The following is a 15,909-nucleotide window of genomic DNA, read 5'->3' on the forward strand; positions in this document are numbered from 1 at the left end:
TTTGAAAGAAGTGTCTTATGCTCACCAAGGCTGAATTTATTTGATCAAAAATACAGTAAAAACAGTAATATTGCGAAAAATTATTACAATTTAAAATAACAGTTTTATATTCTAATATATTTTAAAATGTAATTTATTCCTGTGATGGCAAAAAATCCTTATTTTTAAAACCTCTGTATTGCAATCTATTGCACAAAACATCAGTCACTTGCACACATTAGAAACGAGATGCTTGTAAGCTAAACACAAAGCAACTTTATTATTGCGGCAATGGGAAAAGTCATTCTGTAATATTTGCTACACTCTCTTCAGTTAAGTTTAAATATGGTGTTTCCGTTAAGCAACGCAACAACGTCAGAGCACTCTACACTGATGACCTTGAACCAAGTGAAGGCACAATCAAACATGCCTGAAGGAACCCCGAACATTTCAGATGGGATGAAAAGGTGAACAGTGCTTAAAGTTTGTACAGGCGGAGCGCCAGTTCCCATTTCCATTCTGTGTGTTTGCGTTGTGCTGCCACGCTGCTGTGCGTTCTATAGGTCTTTATTCCCGACCTGCTCTCACTTTCTTTCTTGACTGCTTTCTTTGGCTCCAATCTGCAGATGAGGGAGAATTCTGACAGACCACACAGCAGTTTTGGGGTTTGCGGTTTATTTTTGTGACGGACCAGCACATACCTCTCAAATGGGTCAGACGATTTCAGAAAAATTGGGTTAACTATACATTTGAAAATGTCCTTTCCTTTTCCCCCACACCCAATATCATCCTGTCACAGGAATGTATACACTCACCGTTAACAGGAGAGAAAGTTTCAAACGGCAGTGACTTCAAAGTACCGGAGTCACACAAACTCTGATCTTCATTAAGTCATTTAAAATGGGCACTGTGATGGAGAACAGAGTGTTTATATTTGACAAATGATGTGTATGAGAGAGTGGATGTACAAGAGCGTGTGTATAGAGATCTGATTCCTGTTTCCTTTGTTGATTCAGCTGAGGAGCACTCAGAAGAACGAGCAAAGAAAAGAGGTGTGAGGAGGAGAAAAGGAGGGAAACGGAACGAGGGGAGGAGAAAGGGCTGGAAAAGCCTTCACTTTGACTGGAGGCTGAACTGCACAGGTGTGTGCAATACTCTGAAAAAATAAAACAAATCCATTACAAACTCTGTAGTATATTTACTGATCCATAATATGGCACGATAGAAACTCAAGGAATACTCCACGCAAAAATGAAAATTCTGTCATCATTTACTCAAACTGATCAAAAGTGACAGAAGACATTTTCAACATTGATAATAATAAGAAATAAGCAGCAAATCAGCATATTAGAATGATTTCTGAAATATCATGTGACACTGAAAACTGGTGTAATGACTGCTGAAAATTCTGCTTTTTTTTGCAAATATATCTATTTTATTATTTTATTTTAACTAATTTATTTTAAATTGTAATATAGGGCTGTGCGATATGACGATATATATCGGATGGATGAAATAAAAAGTCTATCGTTTCATATTATGCTCTATCGTTTATTTCGTGGTGTCGCAAAATACATTGTTTATGGTAATACTTTTTCATCATTTGGATGACTACGATCTTTACACGCCACCATGGGGCGTGAAGTGGAGACAGAACCAGGTGGCTCTGAGCAGGAGAACGACCAGCCAGGACAAAGCGAGGAGCTCATTCCTAAACGAGGGACTAACATTACATCTGTAGCATGGACATGCGTTTTTAAGCACTGCAGTTTTAAAACAACCGATTTTAAAACATTGAAACACAAACAACAGAGCTATCTGCATTTTTCCCCCGCTTTATTAGCTTTGAACGATTTCATGGACACACTTATATGCGTCAGAATCCCCGTCTTTGCAAATATTCTCATAAACACAGTGATTTAGGTCTGAAGAGAGAGTAAACAGCTGAAAAAGAAAATGCGTATGTAACAGTATATTGGATCCGGACTTCGGACTTAAAGGGGAAGCTGTCCAATATTCATCCTGTCTGCCATTCATATTAACCAAACAACAATGAGAGAAAATCTCTCACTGCTCTTGACTAAATCAATTTTGTTACTTTAATAAGAAGAAATTAAAAAAGTTTTCTCAATTTCAGGTTTTCCTTTCTCTTTGGAGTGTTACAAGCCGTTTGTGCATAGAAAAGATCCCTGAAGTTGCAAAGATTAAAGTCTCAAAACCAAAGAGATATTCTTTATAAAAGTTAAGGCTCTGCCACGCCCCCCTAAAATGGCTCATTTAAACATGCCCCCACATGTCTACGTCACGGTGTGGGGAGATCTGCAAAACACCGCCCAAACGTATACGCAATGAAAGAGGGCGGGACTATTATTCTTGCTGTAGTATTGTTGCTGCCGCCGGCGCCATGTCCTGGAGACGGTGTGTGTTTCGTTGTGAAAGCGAAAGTACTTTGTTTAGGCTTCCAAAAGAGGACACAACTAGAAATCAATGGTTAAGTTGTATTTACAACTCTGTTCCAGAACAGTTCAACCCAAATATTAGAATGCGTGCATTTTACGGAGGACTATTTCCTGAACCTGGAAGAGTAGCCTACAATGCTGGCTTGCACAAAGGCTGTTTCTATAAAGTGGGGCAATTCCAACTTTTGCAAGGACAGTCTGACGCTTCTGACTCACAGCCTGTAAGTACGTTTCTGCCACCGACTATTCAAATGTGAGTTTTGAGCTGAGTAGAGTAGTGCTTGTTGTTTGTCGTTTCTCCGATCACAAATGCAGACATGGTAATGTGTATAATCAGTAATTATGTCCACACTGGATGTAACAAATGTCTCATTTATAAATGTGTTTTATCATTGTTGTGTCGTCTCGCCGGGACATGGCATCACAATATGGTAAAAAAAAAAAATCGATGCGTTTCAGAATGGTGGGACATAGAGGAGCAACAATAATGTACAGTATGTGGAAAATAATGTGTTTTTTTAAACTTAAACCAAATAAACACATTGCATTACACCAAATACACAAAATAATGTTCTTTTTAGCAACGTCATATGACCCCTTTAATTACATCTATCTATCTATCTATCTATAGATAGATAGATAGATAGATAGATAGATACAATTAACACCCTGAAGACTAATTAATTTACACAATGTATGTAGCATTTCTTATTTATTGTAGTTTTTTGTCCTATTGCTTGCAATTAGTTTCTTATCCTTATTTCATCACTGTTTATTTATCTCCAGTGAGCTTTTTTTTGTCTCTTTTTAGGCTTGTATTAGTTTGATATTGACATTGGTGACAAGGATTATGAAAATTCTATGGTATCAAAGATTTTAATATCATAAAATAACTATACCGTGATATATATATCGTTATATATCGTTATCGTGTCATATTGTGATATAAGATTTTGGTCATATTGCCCACCCCTATTGTAATATTTCATTTTATTCATATTTTTATTTTTACACACATATATAAAACGTGCTTTTAATATATATATATATATATATATATATAAAAGTGTGTGTGTGTGTGTGTAACAGAAACTGTAACTATGGCTGCAGTACAATGTTTTTCTTGTCAGTTTATTTTTACATATTTGAGTGACTTTTGAGAAAATGTTGAGGAATTGTGTGAAACAACAGTAAAACAACAGTGAAGGAATTGGAAGAGACTACCGCTGTGGTGATGTTCAAGATAATAATAATAATAATAATAATAATAATGATGATAAAGATATGGAAACAGAGACACAAAGAATGGCTGAAAAGCAAGAATGAGCAACAGGCATAATTCCAACCCTTTCACGGCAGGGAAGGAAAACATAAACAAAGGGTTTAATCACTGAAATGATGACTCTACTGCCTGCCTCCCAGAAAACCCAGTGATATGGCTTCCCATGTCACCACTATCAAAAAGCATCAGACATTTGTCTTTCTCTCTCTCCATTTATCTTTACTAGTGGGTGATTCCCAGAAGACCAAAACATAGACCGTGTCAGACAGAACAAAATAGTACAAAATTACAACAAAAAAAGGAAAAGACATCACAATCATATAGGTAAAAGTAGGTGAGACACAGAAAGTCCAGTTCTTACTCACTTAATGTTGGCATGAAATGAAAATTCTCTTAATTCCTTATCTATTTTGCTTTTTGCAAACGATTCATCTTTACCTGTGTTACTTTTTTGGAAGCTCATAATTTTTTTTGTAACAGAATGTCTTGATAATTTAGTGAAGAAGAAAAGATCTGTTGCTACTCCAGTTTCATTACCATTTCATGTCAACTAAAAAAAGTCACATATTCACCAAATAATCTGCAAACAAAACTAAGAGAGTGAACTCTGCATCTGTATTGTTTATATATCATACATGAAGGGCTGAATCATCAAGTCTGCTGTAATTTAATCTCAAACAAAGATGAATACAAGAAAATATATTCAGATGCATAAAAATGTCTAAATGTACCACTCTGAACTGCCTGAGAACTGGCATTCACTAAAAAAGATAACCACAAAGGCCTTCTGGATCAACCATGGAAAGACAGCAATAGTGCAAGTGAGGACAGAAAACAGTGATCATATCAATACTGCAACCAGAGAAGCGCTGTTCATAGACTATACACAAACCACAATCATATGAGCCAAACCAAGAATATTTTGACAATTTCATTGGCCCTTGTTATCTCTGTTTATTAGAAACCTAAGCAGGGATAATTGTTTGGATCAAATCAATCAAACTTCTGAATTGGCTCCTCCATCGAGCATCTTTGGTCAGATTTAGTGTGTGTTTGAAGAAGCTTCACCACAAACTCTCACACACGCACAAAAAAAACGCTGGAAAGACCAGCATGCTACTGGAATATGGATGATAGTTTTGATAGTGTTTGTGTGTTCAATAGCTACAGTGTGTGATTCTGGAGATGGGAGATCTACTTCCATCCTGCTTTGAAACTAATGCTGAATTTGCTCACAACAATCAAGTTCTAAACATTTAAACATAATACAGTGAAGCTTAAAGTGCCGGTGCACCAAACAATGTATATACAGATAAAGTGGGACATCACAACATCAGAAACTACTGTTTATAATTTTACGGTTGGAAAGATTTTCAAATGTGTTTGAAAGATGTCTCTGACGCTCACCAAGGCTGCATTTATTTGATTAAAAAAATCAAGTAAAAACATTAATACTGTGAAATATTATTACAATTTAAAATAAGAGTTTTCTATTATAACATATTTTCAAATGTAATTTGTTTATAAATGTAATTTATTTCTGGCAAAGCTGAATTATACCTCAGTCTTCAGTGTAACATGATCTTTCAGAAAATAAATAAATAAATAAACTTTATAGATGTCTATATAGATATTTTAAATATTTTAATAAAATGATTTCTAATAAAAGTATTCATTTCTTTTTAAAAAGTGAAATCTTACTGACCCCAAAGTCAATAAGTAAATAAATTCTTACCTTCTGAAAAAAATCCTCTCCTCCATTTATCCTCCCCTCACTGGCCGCTATGTGAGAAAAAGAGAGAGACATTTACCATCACCATTAATTAGACATCACCATTAGCAAAAGACACTTTTATTTTACAATTATTTCTGTTCACTAAAATGTTTAACTTCCTAAACGAAATTTAAGCAATAAGGTATGAGAAGCCATGCTATATTGTGAATGAATAACATTTTAAGGTTGATGTCAGGGGCGATATTAAAGATTTAACGCCATATTCACATACTCAAGATGTATTTAAAGACACACATATAAGAATCAGGCAGCATTCTCACAACCTGCTGAAACTAAATATATTTCATATGTCACGCACATGCTTGTCAATTACACATGCAAGCAGCTGTATGCAAGCTCACACTCATGCACTTAGTTATAGATGACAAAAAAAACAGTTCATAAATCTTAATAAACACACTCACAGAATCCCACACAGGGTATGATGCTTGCATATGGGTTATACATGTCCAGCATGTGTCAAAACCACTCTTTGACACTAGAAAAAGTCCATTTAAACTAGTACAATGATCATCATTCTTCCAGCCATTATCAGACTTCAGATCACTCAAATATGTAATTAAAGCGTGATGTTGAAAAACGAAAACGTGCAAAGACTCCCAGTCAGGTGCAATGAAAACATTGGGCTCACAGGAAAATCAGAGAATTTCTTTGCTTCGGTGGGATGCTGGGTCTCCAGATGTTTGGTTGAGACTGTCCTATCACATAAAATGAAACATTCTCGCTTATGTGTCTACATAGAGGGCGATTCATCTAATAGCGCCAAGCCCTCTCCTGCACTTTGCTTTACCTTTAAAGTTGAAATATGGATTTCATAGAGAGGTCAGAACAACAAACCCCAAAATGGGAGGAAATAAACGGTTTGGAAATGGGACAATCTTGTCATCTAAACCTCTTAATGACCCTAAAATCACAAAAAAAGCACATCCACCCATCTCTACATGAAATTCACTACATGTCCAGATCCAAACAAGGAGAGGAAGAGCTACAATTACAAGAAGTGCCCATCTCATTACACCAAAGTTTGGTTTGATTTGAAACCTCGTTCACTGCACATCATTGCACGGACTAGTCAATGGAGCAATGCAGGGATTTAGATGGCAATGATGAAATTTACAGACTCTTTTGGAAAACCATGAAATGATATCCTCACAATTTCTCAACAGTGTCTGGCATGTGGGACAGAGAAGTGGTTTTAATCTTTGAAACTCCTGCGTTCCCAAAACAAAATCCATTAAAATACTTTCATTTACTGATTCCACTTAAATTTTAAGCAGAAACAGTTTTATTGTACTCTGTTTTAATAAACAAATTATCTTCAAGGCAACATGCACAAATAGTGTTAAAAATAAATTAATTAAATTCTTTAAACATAGACCATTTTTTGTATGTCTGCCATTTTTGCAACCCTGTTATACTCAAATTTAAGACATGTCTGTACAGTTTAATATGTATTTATATGATTTTGTTATTTAACAATAAAAATCTCAATTGGATAGACAGAAAGATAGATAGGTAGATTTTTAGTCAGAAACCCACTTCACACTTTAAATCACAATCAATCACACTTTAAAACTAAGCGGCATTCACATCACTGTAGCTCACAAGTCTGATGTTGGGTGAAGTGAGGACAGAGGAAGACTGAGTTCACTCTCTGAAGTTGTGAAATCAGTGAAAGCTCACTTCACATCTCTCCTATCAGATGCTGTAAATTGAATCAACAGTTTCATGAGATGTTTGGAAGATGTCGTATCTCTGTAGCACGGATACACATGTGGTCATTCATCTGTAATGAGTACAGCATGCAACAGATTAACACCTCTGAACTAAACTTGTCATAAATGCTTATAATTCCATGTTAACTTCAAAAATGTTCCTTCAAAATACTCTTGATACACTTTTTCTCATACACACAAAAACAACTGAAACACATCCAATAGAAAACACGTACATACTCAGGCTTACACAGAGAAAAATATGAAAATAGCAAGCCTCAAACCAGACAGAATGTTAAATGCAGTGTGTGTGTGTGTGTTGATTTCAGGCCTTTCCTGTGCTCTATTTAGAATGTGGGTCAGAAAAACTCCACAGCTTTTGAGTTTCTGAAAAATTCAGCTTCATACACACGTCCACAGTAGTGTTTGATTATAGCACAGCTCCTGTAAACTATGTGCGTGTTAGGAATGTGATGAATAAGCGAGTGCAAGAACAAAACTGTATAATTTGAATGCATTTCTCCTGGATAATCCTGGAACTTCCCTTCAACTCCAGAGCTCAGTGAGTGGGCGAGACATCAGAGAAACTTACCCATTACTAGCATCTGGATTCAAATCTTATTCTTCACTATTAAAATTTGAAGCCATCTGTTCTGAAGTGATATCGCAACCTACACTAAAGTTCAAAAGTCTGGGGTCAGTAAGATTTTTTCTTTTGGCAGAAATTAATAATTTTGTTCAGCGAGTAAATTGTACTGTAAAGACATATAATTTGACTAAAATGCTGCTATTTTTAAATTTTATAATTATCAAAGAATCTATATATATAAAAAAAAAAAAGCATTTATGGCTTCCCCAAAAACACAAATGGTTTTAACATTGACTAAAAAAATTAAATAAGTTCCTTCATCACCAAATCAGTATCATGTGAAACTGAAAAAGTAACAGCTGCTATGCAGGTTTGCTATCACTGGAATAAATTGCTTTTAATTGAAACATTTTAAAATAAATGAAAATTGAAATCAGTTATTTTAAATTGTAATAACCTTTCACAGCATATTCTTATTTTATTGTATTTTTTAACAAATAAATGCAGTCTTGATGAGCAGAATAGACTTCTTTCAAAAATCTTACTGACCGACCCAAACTTTTGGTAGTTCATGGTAGTGTAATCTGATTGGTTACATCAACCTCTAACAACAGGAAACATAAATCACTCTATATATATATATAAGCACAACCCTGTCAGTGCCCAAACTAAAGTACTCAGCCACTTGTGCAAATGATTCAGAGCAGTCATTTTATCTTCTCAGACAGTTTTTGTGCCATGTCATAACTTGATTACACACACATGCCGCAAACACATCTATTGCAGACTGGTTGTACAATCTCCTGTAACATTTTCTTTTGCAACTTCTGAAAGCAAGCAGTCTGTATGAAAAGGAAACTCAAAATGTAGAGCTCAAGTGAAACATCTGGTCATGGGAAACTAACACTTAGGCCCGAATGCCTCTCAGAAACAATGCTTACCACCACTAAAAGGTCGGCACAAGTCTGCAAAACTATTTAACATATGATGGAAAAATAGAGCAATAATAAGGCAATATGAACTGCAGAACTATTTGGGATTATAAATTACAGATGTGCTGAAAACACATTCAAGACCTCTCCCCAAAGGTATTGAGTGAAAAGGATTCGTCTGTAATGTGAATTAAATAATGTGAATATCTCATCTCTCCATGACGATAAGGAACTTTATCCCTTTCTGACAGGTTATGAACATAGCCAAACTAAAACTCTCCCAACATTTGGAGTATTTCTGCCAAACGCTCACCTTAGTAATCCAATACATCAGTTCTTTAAGATTTATAACTCAAGTCTGAAGTATTTCATAAAACAATGTAAAACCTGATGTTTTAAACCCAAGAAATAGATTTATATTTGTAAACATACAAACAGAAGTCTACTTGGAATAAAACTGCACCAATATTGGCAGTGTAGGCATTTATAGCACTAGAAAAAAAATGGCCTGCCAGTTGAATAATGAATGAATTAAAAAAATGAAATAAAATGAATAAAATAAAAAAAATTTAAAAATAAAAAGTATCAGCATACTGTTGTTGCATCTGTCAAACCATAAAACTCTTGTTACCAAGACAACACTACTTCAAATTCATTTTAATACTACAATGTGTGATTTATAATTCGTAAATACACATCAATATCTGATATATTGATTTATTGCTAAATGTCTAAACTAAGACACAAGTGTGCCTTTAATATTCAAACTGCACATGTATGCATATAAAAAATCTAAATCCAAAGCAAAAGACCTATGTTTCCCTGGCAACAGTGTGCTGAGCCATGAGCACATTCCCAAAACACAACGCACTTCCTGTTGCTTCACTCGCCAACCCAGACACATGCAGCACGTTAAGAATCATGCAGTGAACATGCACCCAGATTAAATTAGACTCAATAAATAAAACCCACGTCAGAAAACATGCATAAGCAAATTAATAAAACACACAGCACACTTTTGGTGGTAACAAGCCTGACCCACACACAAGTTCACACACAAAAAACAGGATTAAATGGAAAAAGTACACTGTAAAAAAAAAAAGTTGAGCCAACTTAAAAGTTTAAGGCAACCAGCTTCAGCAGATTTTATTTTATAGAACTTATTTTTTAGGAAATTTCTGAGTTCTCAACTTTTTTTTATTTTTTTTTGTATAAACTTAAAACAAGAAGTTGAGAAAACTCAAAAATCTGCTGAAGCTGGTTGTCTTAAACTTTTTAAGTTGGCTCAACTTTTGTGTTTTTTTTTTTACAGTGTACTCACACTCAGGTCATCCAAGATGTAGAAGAGTTCGTGTCCATAATTGGAACAGATTTGGAGAAATTTATCATTACATCACTTGCTCACCTCTGCAGTGAATGGGTGCCGTCAGAATGAAAATCCAAACAGCTAATAAAAACATCACAATAATAAGTTATCCACACAAATCTAGTGCATCAATTAATGACTTGTTAAGTGAAAAGCTGTGTGTTTGTAAGAAACGAATCCATCGTTAAGGCGTTTTAACATTAAACTGTCACTTCTGGACAAAATAAGAGTCCATAATCAATAATAACATTTCCTCTGGTGAAAGAGTCTAGCTTCTGTTGTCCTCTCACATTAAAATCCACCAATACATTTGTTTGCAAATGTTTTGGATTGTTTTTGCTTGTAAACAGTGCTTGATCTGTGCATATTTCTCTCCCGATTCAGAAGAAACAACTTTTCACTGGAGAAAGAAACAGAGAAACAGAGGACTTGCATTTTAGCCAGAATCAACAGTTTGAATATAAAAATGTCTTAATGATGGGCTTGTTTCTTACAAATACGCAGATTTTCGCTTCAAAATACGTTAACTGTTGGACTGGAGTTTTATCAGCTGTTTGGACTGTTATTCTGACGGCACCCATTCACTGCAAAGGATCCATCAGTGAGCAAGTGATGTAAAATTTCTCCAAAACTGTGAAGAAACAAACTCATCTTCATCTTGGATGGCCTGAGGGGGAGTAAAGTTTCATATTTGGGGGGTGAACTATTCCTTTAACTAGCAGATGTGAGATGTACTGAAATTTAGATCTTAATATGTGACCCTGGACCACAAAACCAGTCTTAAGTGTCAATTTTTCGAAATTGAGATTCATACATCATCTGAAAGCTGAATAAATAAGCTTTCCATTGATGTATGGTTTGTTAGGATAGGACAATATTTGGCAACTATTTGAAAATCTGGAATCTGAGGGTGCAAAAAAAATCTAAATATTGAGGAAAATCATCTTTAAAGTTGTCCAAACTAAGTTCTTAGCAATGCATATTACTAATCAAAAATGAAGTTTTGATATATTTACGGTAACAAATTTAAAAATATCTTCATGGAACATGATCTTTACTTAATATCCTAACGATTTTTGGCATAAAAGAAAAATCGATAATGTAGACCCATACAATGTATTTTTGGCTATTGTTACAAATATACCCCAGCGACTTAAGACTGGTGTTGTGGTCCAGGGTCACATATGAAGTTTCACATCCTGCTGCAACAGGGAAAAACCTACAAAAACACACATCTTGATCAAAAAGCCATTGGGGGACATATGATTTCCATAAAGTGCCGGAATAAACTCCGCTAAACAAACACTGCATTCTTTTTAGAATTCCTTATCACACGGAATATAAGGTCAGGCCAGCACACATTCCTTTGTTTTTAATCAAAACCAGATATCTGATGTAACAGCCATTGGGGTAAAGAAAAAAACTGAATCCTAATATACAAACTACTCCCATAAACGTTAGTGAGAGAAACAGTTATTGCAAGAGAGAAGATGCAGTATTAAAGTGCATCTCCAAGCCTTTCCCTCCAAATCATCACTTGTTTTAGTGATTACTTCTATGTAAAAGTATGAGTACTTTTGTGCTTTCTGATGAAACCCTAAAGCCCCTCACGTGAACATGAATCATAGGTGATCCACTTTTCTCCATTGGTCTTTCTGAATAAGCCTATAAAAATGAGCTGATTTAGTCGTGGTCTGGCCAAAGGGGAAAAGTACAAGAGTGGGTCTCCCCTCAGTCTCTCCCTCACCACGTTCTTCAAAGTTATTTTTAAGAAAAATTATTTTAATTGTAACCCTCTCGGTCCCGTTTCTCTTGCTCTCGCTCCCATTTCCTGGAAAAGGGGAGCAAAATTGTGCCACACAATAAACCTTCACACAAAAAACACACATCGCTGGATTTATGATCACGCCTACTGCTGCATCCGACCAATCAAAACAACAGCCATTCAAAACACCTCCAGATGTTGCACGTCATCCGGAGCAAAGAGATGATTACGAGTCACTGAATCATAGGTGTGGGAAAAACTGCCCACATCACTACAACAATGATTGTAGAATAAGTATATGAGTGTGTGTGATGTGAAAGGTGTTGTCTTTGTCTTGAAAATGTGGTAGCCTGGTTATGGATGTTTTCCTGGTGCTCTTAAGCTTTCTCATGCTGAACTGACCTTTGACCTTGGGGTCCAAATATCAAGGATGCATTCACTCATGCAATCACACACATTAAGACATAAAGGTGGTGGAAAGGGACTGAGGGTCTCAGTTTTTACAATGCATATCTATGTAAAATGCAACAAAATACTAGAATATAATAGATATCATTTGCCTAGTACAAAAAACAAAACACTGTTTATGAGACGTCCTTACTTACATAACTTCAAAAGTCTGTGTTTGTATTCATGTACAGGTTTGGATATACCTGTGATGAAATATTTGAAAACATGTGCACAAATACAGTGTTTTTTTTACTTCAAATCTACAGACATAAACCGTTTTTGTGAGGGATAGTTTATTCAAAAATGAAAACTCTGTCATCATTTATTCATTCAGTAAAATACTCACAAAGGAATGCATATACATGTATATACCATTTATGAAGTCAACATCTATATAACTATCTTGAGTTTGGTTGGTTTGAAGGTATGGTAACAAAGGCAGATACTTTGTAAACTAGAGGGCCTGCTATAAAGGACCAAACATTTTGTACATGTTTAGAATATGCCAATACCAAACCACTGACCTCAACTTGTAATACTTAAACTTGTTTAAAATTCTCCTCTGCTGAAGTTACAACAAAAGAAAAACAAAACGAACTGAACATTATTCTGCAGTGAAGTAAACTGTCCATTGCTGACAGACTGACTGTAAAATATGATGCAAGTGTTGAATTATAAGCTTTAACCAGATGATGTTGCTTTGTGTGTGTTTGTGTACAGGTTTGGCTGTACTTGTGAGGGCCAAATTTGTGAAAATGCCCTCACAAATTTAGTTAAACATGGTGAAAACCGACTTGTGAAGTGGTCCTTATGATTTGAAATGCACATACATCAGCTAAATTATATTTTACAAATGTAATGTCAACGGGTTTGCATGAAGGTTTGGTTTAGGGTTAGAATAGTAAATATCATTAGTATCCTAGTATGAAAAAAACACTGTGTCTGTGTTTGTATGAATGCACAAGTTTGGCTATAGTGTGTGGCCCAAATTAAAAATATTCTTACAGATATAGTGAAATATGATTGCTTCAAAATCTAAAGACTTAAACAGGTTTTTAAGAGGGACAGTTCAACCAAAAATTAAAAGTCATCATTTATTCACCCTCATGTCAGTATGGCTTTTTTATGTGAAACATAAAAGAACATATTTTAAGAAATGTCTCAATGTTTTGTTTTGTCCATGCAATGTAAGTCAATAGTAACCAAAGCTGTTTGGTTTTTAAAAATATATTTTGTGTTTCACAGGAGAAATTCATACAGTTCTGATATGACATGACGATGCCAGAATGAACTATCCCTTTAAATCTAGGGTAGAGCAAACTTGATCACCTCTGTATAAAAACCATTGCATATATGGGATCTTCTCACTGGTATAGTGAAACCAGTGTGTGTGTGTGTGTGTGTAACTGTGACAGTGGTGCCCTTGATGGATCGATAATACTGATCTCATATTCATAACTTACATCTGACATTTTATTGTGATGCTGCTCAATGCATTGAAATTATTGGAATTTGGCAAGTATTCATGTAAAACTTTTATGACACTCCAATAATATACTTATTTCTTAACCATGGTGTGTTATGAATGTCTAACATCCACATATTTGTGCTAAATGAACATAAGAAGCTTAAATATTCCATATACAGAGTCCATGCGTCATCCTAAGCTTATTATTAAATTCAGTGCAATTTACCCAAAAATTGTTGCTAGTTCATGTGAATGTCTGAGGAATTTGGCTACTAAATAATATCCCAGTGCTGGTTTTCAAGTCCTACACAACAAGCAGTGTCCTTAACACATCTCTTTCAAGATGGACTTCGAGGAAACATAGTGATATTTTTAGACAGAACTATTTATGCTTCTCGACGCCAAGCAACACTGCAAGGTTAGCTAAAAGTATTTTAAAGATATCAAATTGTGTTCCCACCTCTAAATGAAAATGTTTAAGAAAATGTTAACATACCTAGCAACATAGTTTCTAGTTTCTTGCGGTCAACTCGAAACCTTTCCTCGGTCCAGTCTGGATCAGGCGGGGAGATGTGGCCGCAGTGACCGCTAGAGTCATCCTCAGACACGGCAGACGGTGAGTCGTCACTCCGCTCGCTGCTGGAGCCCTGATCATGATGCATGAAACTCAGCGGCTCAGCCATTGCGCCTTGAAGTGTTTCAAACTTACTAAACGGGGTATATATGTGAAAGAGGCAAACGGCAAGTCAACATTAGGAGAAAAACATTCCGATTTCCAGGCAAGTTTTTCCAATCCTGCCTTTGAAGTCCCTTAAAGCCCCTCTGGCCAGTTACTGCCCCCGAGAAAATCAATCTGCCCCTAGATTCCTCACCCCTCCACTTTTCCTCTGGCTCCAGGACCAGAACACACTATAGTTGGAGGACATGGATGCATGGATGGATTATGCTCCTGCGGGAGCATTCACGTGTCAGGATCACCGCCCACTCTCCTCCCAAAACTTTCTCATCACCATATCCAGTTTACCCTGCACGCGCAGTGCAAAATAAAACACTATGAAATGACGTTAAGTTACTTTTTCTTTGTTTACATTTTCTTTGTTTCGATGATGCAAGTTTTCAACTCCGGAATTAAAAGTCTTTTATTTAAATGTATTTATTTCTTTATTAACAAAAAAACATGACTTTTGACCTTACATTTAAATGTCCAGTTACTGCAACTCTCTAGGAAAACATGCATACATACATAAAGACAGACAGACAGACAGATAGATAGATATTAAAAGATTGACATTCTTGACGAGAGAAATGTTGGTATTGCTTGGCGTAATGTTTTAATATTATCATTTCCTTAATAAAATGAAGCGAAGCATTTTTTCAATGAACTTTTACAGTGTGACCTAACTAAACTATCATACAGGGAGCCATTTGTTGTCATGTGACTTGAAACCCTTAAAAAGAGAGAGTACAGAAAACTCACATATCTCATTTTATTCTGATTAAATGGAGCAAACTCTAAAAGGTAATTCACTTACAAATTAACTTAAATTTCTTTGTATTTTTAGGATATTTTCTGTAAGATAAACTGTTTATTTCATTAGGACATTACTAGACTTTTTTGTTGTTGTTGTCAACAAATCAGCCTTTTTGACGAAAACAAGTTCTTTCCAAATGTATGAACATGGACAAAGATGTTTACATTTGTAGGACATTTTCACGTGTATTTTAAACCAAATATTTAATTTTACTGACCTTACTGAAGTTGGGGGGAGATGGGAAGAGATCATTTGTGTATGACAGAAGCTAATTCCTTTGTCTTATTGAGCCAATAACTAATTTTATAAAATAAACATCAACCTTACTTTGCCCATTATCGTCGCCTGCCAGTGAAACACTTAAAAGTGCAAATGTAATATGCTGAGCAGACAGTCCTGTCAAAGAATTAAAGGCCAGTGTTGAGTACTAGTGCTAGTACGGAGTACTAAGAACCTCATGGTGGGGATAAAACGGATGAATATCGCCATCTAGTGGCACAAAGCTACGACGCAGAACTAAATGTGAACACAATGAGTAAAGTTTCATCCCTAATGCCAACTAATTCCAAAATCACAC

General features: G+C 35.4%; 1 protein-coding gene across 2 annotated transcripts in view; it reads right to left on the reverse strand.

Annotated features, from left to right (window-relative positions):
* Window positions 1-14,825, reverse strand: part of bicc1a (BicC family RNA binding protein 1a) — a 34,095-nt gene extending 19,270 nt beyond the window's left edge. For both annotated transcript variants that reach the window (XM_058749400.1, XM_058749399.1), the window contains exons 1-3: window positions 14,673-14,825; window positions 14,297-14,508; window positions 5,456-5,502 (exon numbers count right to left, since the gene is read on the reverse strand). In XM_058749400.1, coding sequence (XP_058605383.1) covers window positions 5,456-5,502; window positions 14,297-14,508; window positions 14,673-14,761 — 348 coding nt within the window. In that variant the 5' untranslated portion in view covers window positions 14,762-14,825. The remainder of the gene's footprint in view (window positions 1-5,455; window positions 5,503-14,296; window positions 14,509-14,672) is intronic.
* Between the last annotated feature and the right edge of the window lie 1,084 nt (window positions 14,826-15,909).

This window comes from Onychostoma macrolepis, chromosome 17 (genome assembly GCF_012432095.1).
Source record: "Onychostoma macrolepis isolate SWU-2019 chromosome 17, ASM1243209v1, whole genome shotgun sequence".
Taxonomy (NCBI): domain Eukaryota; kingdom Metazoa; phylum Chordata; class Actinopteri; order Cypriniformes; family Cyprinidae; genus Onychostoma; species Onychostoma macrolepis.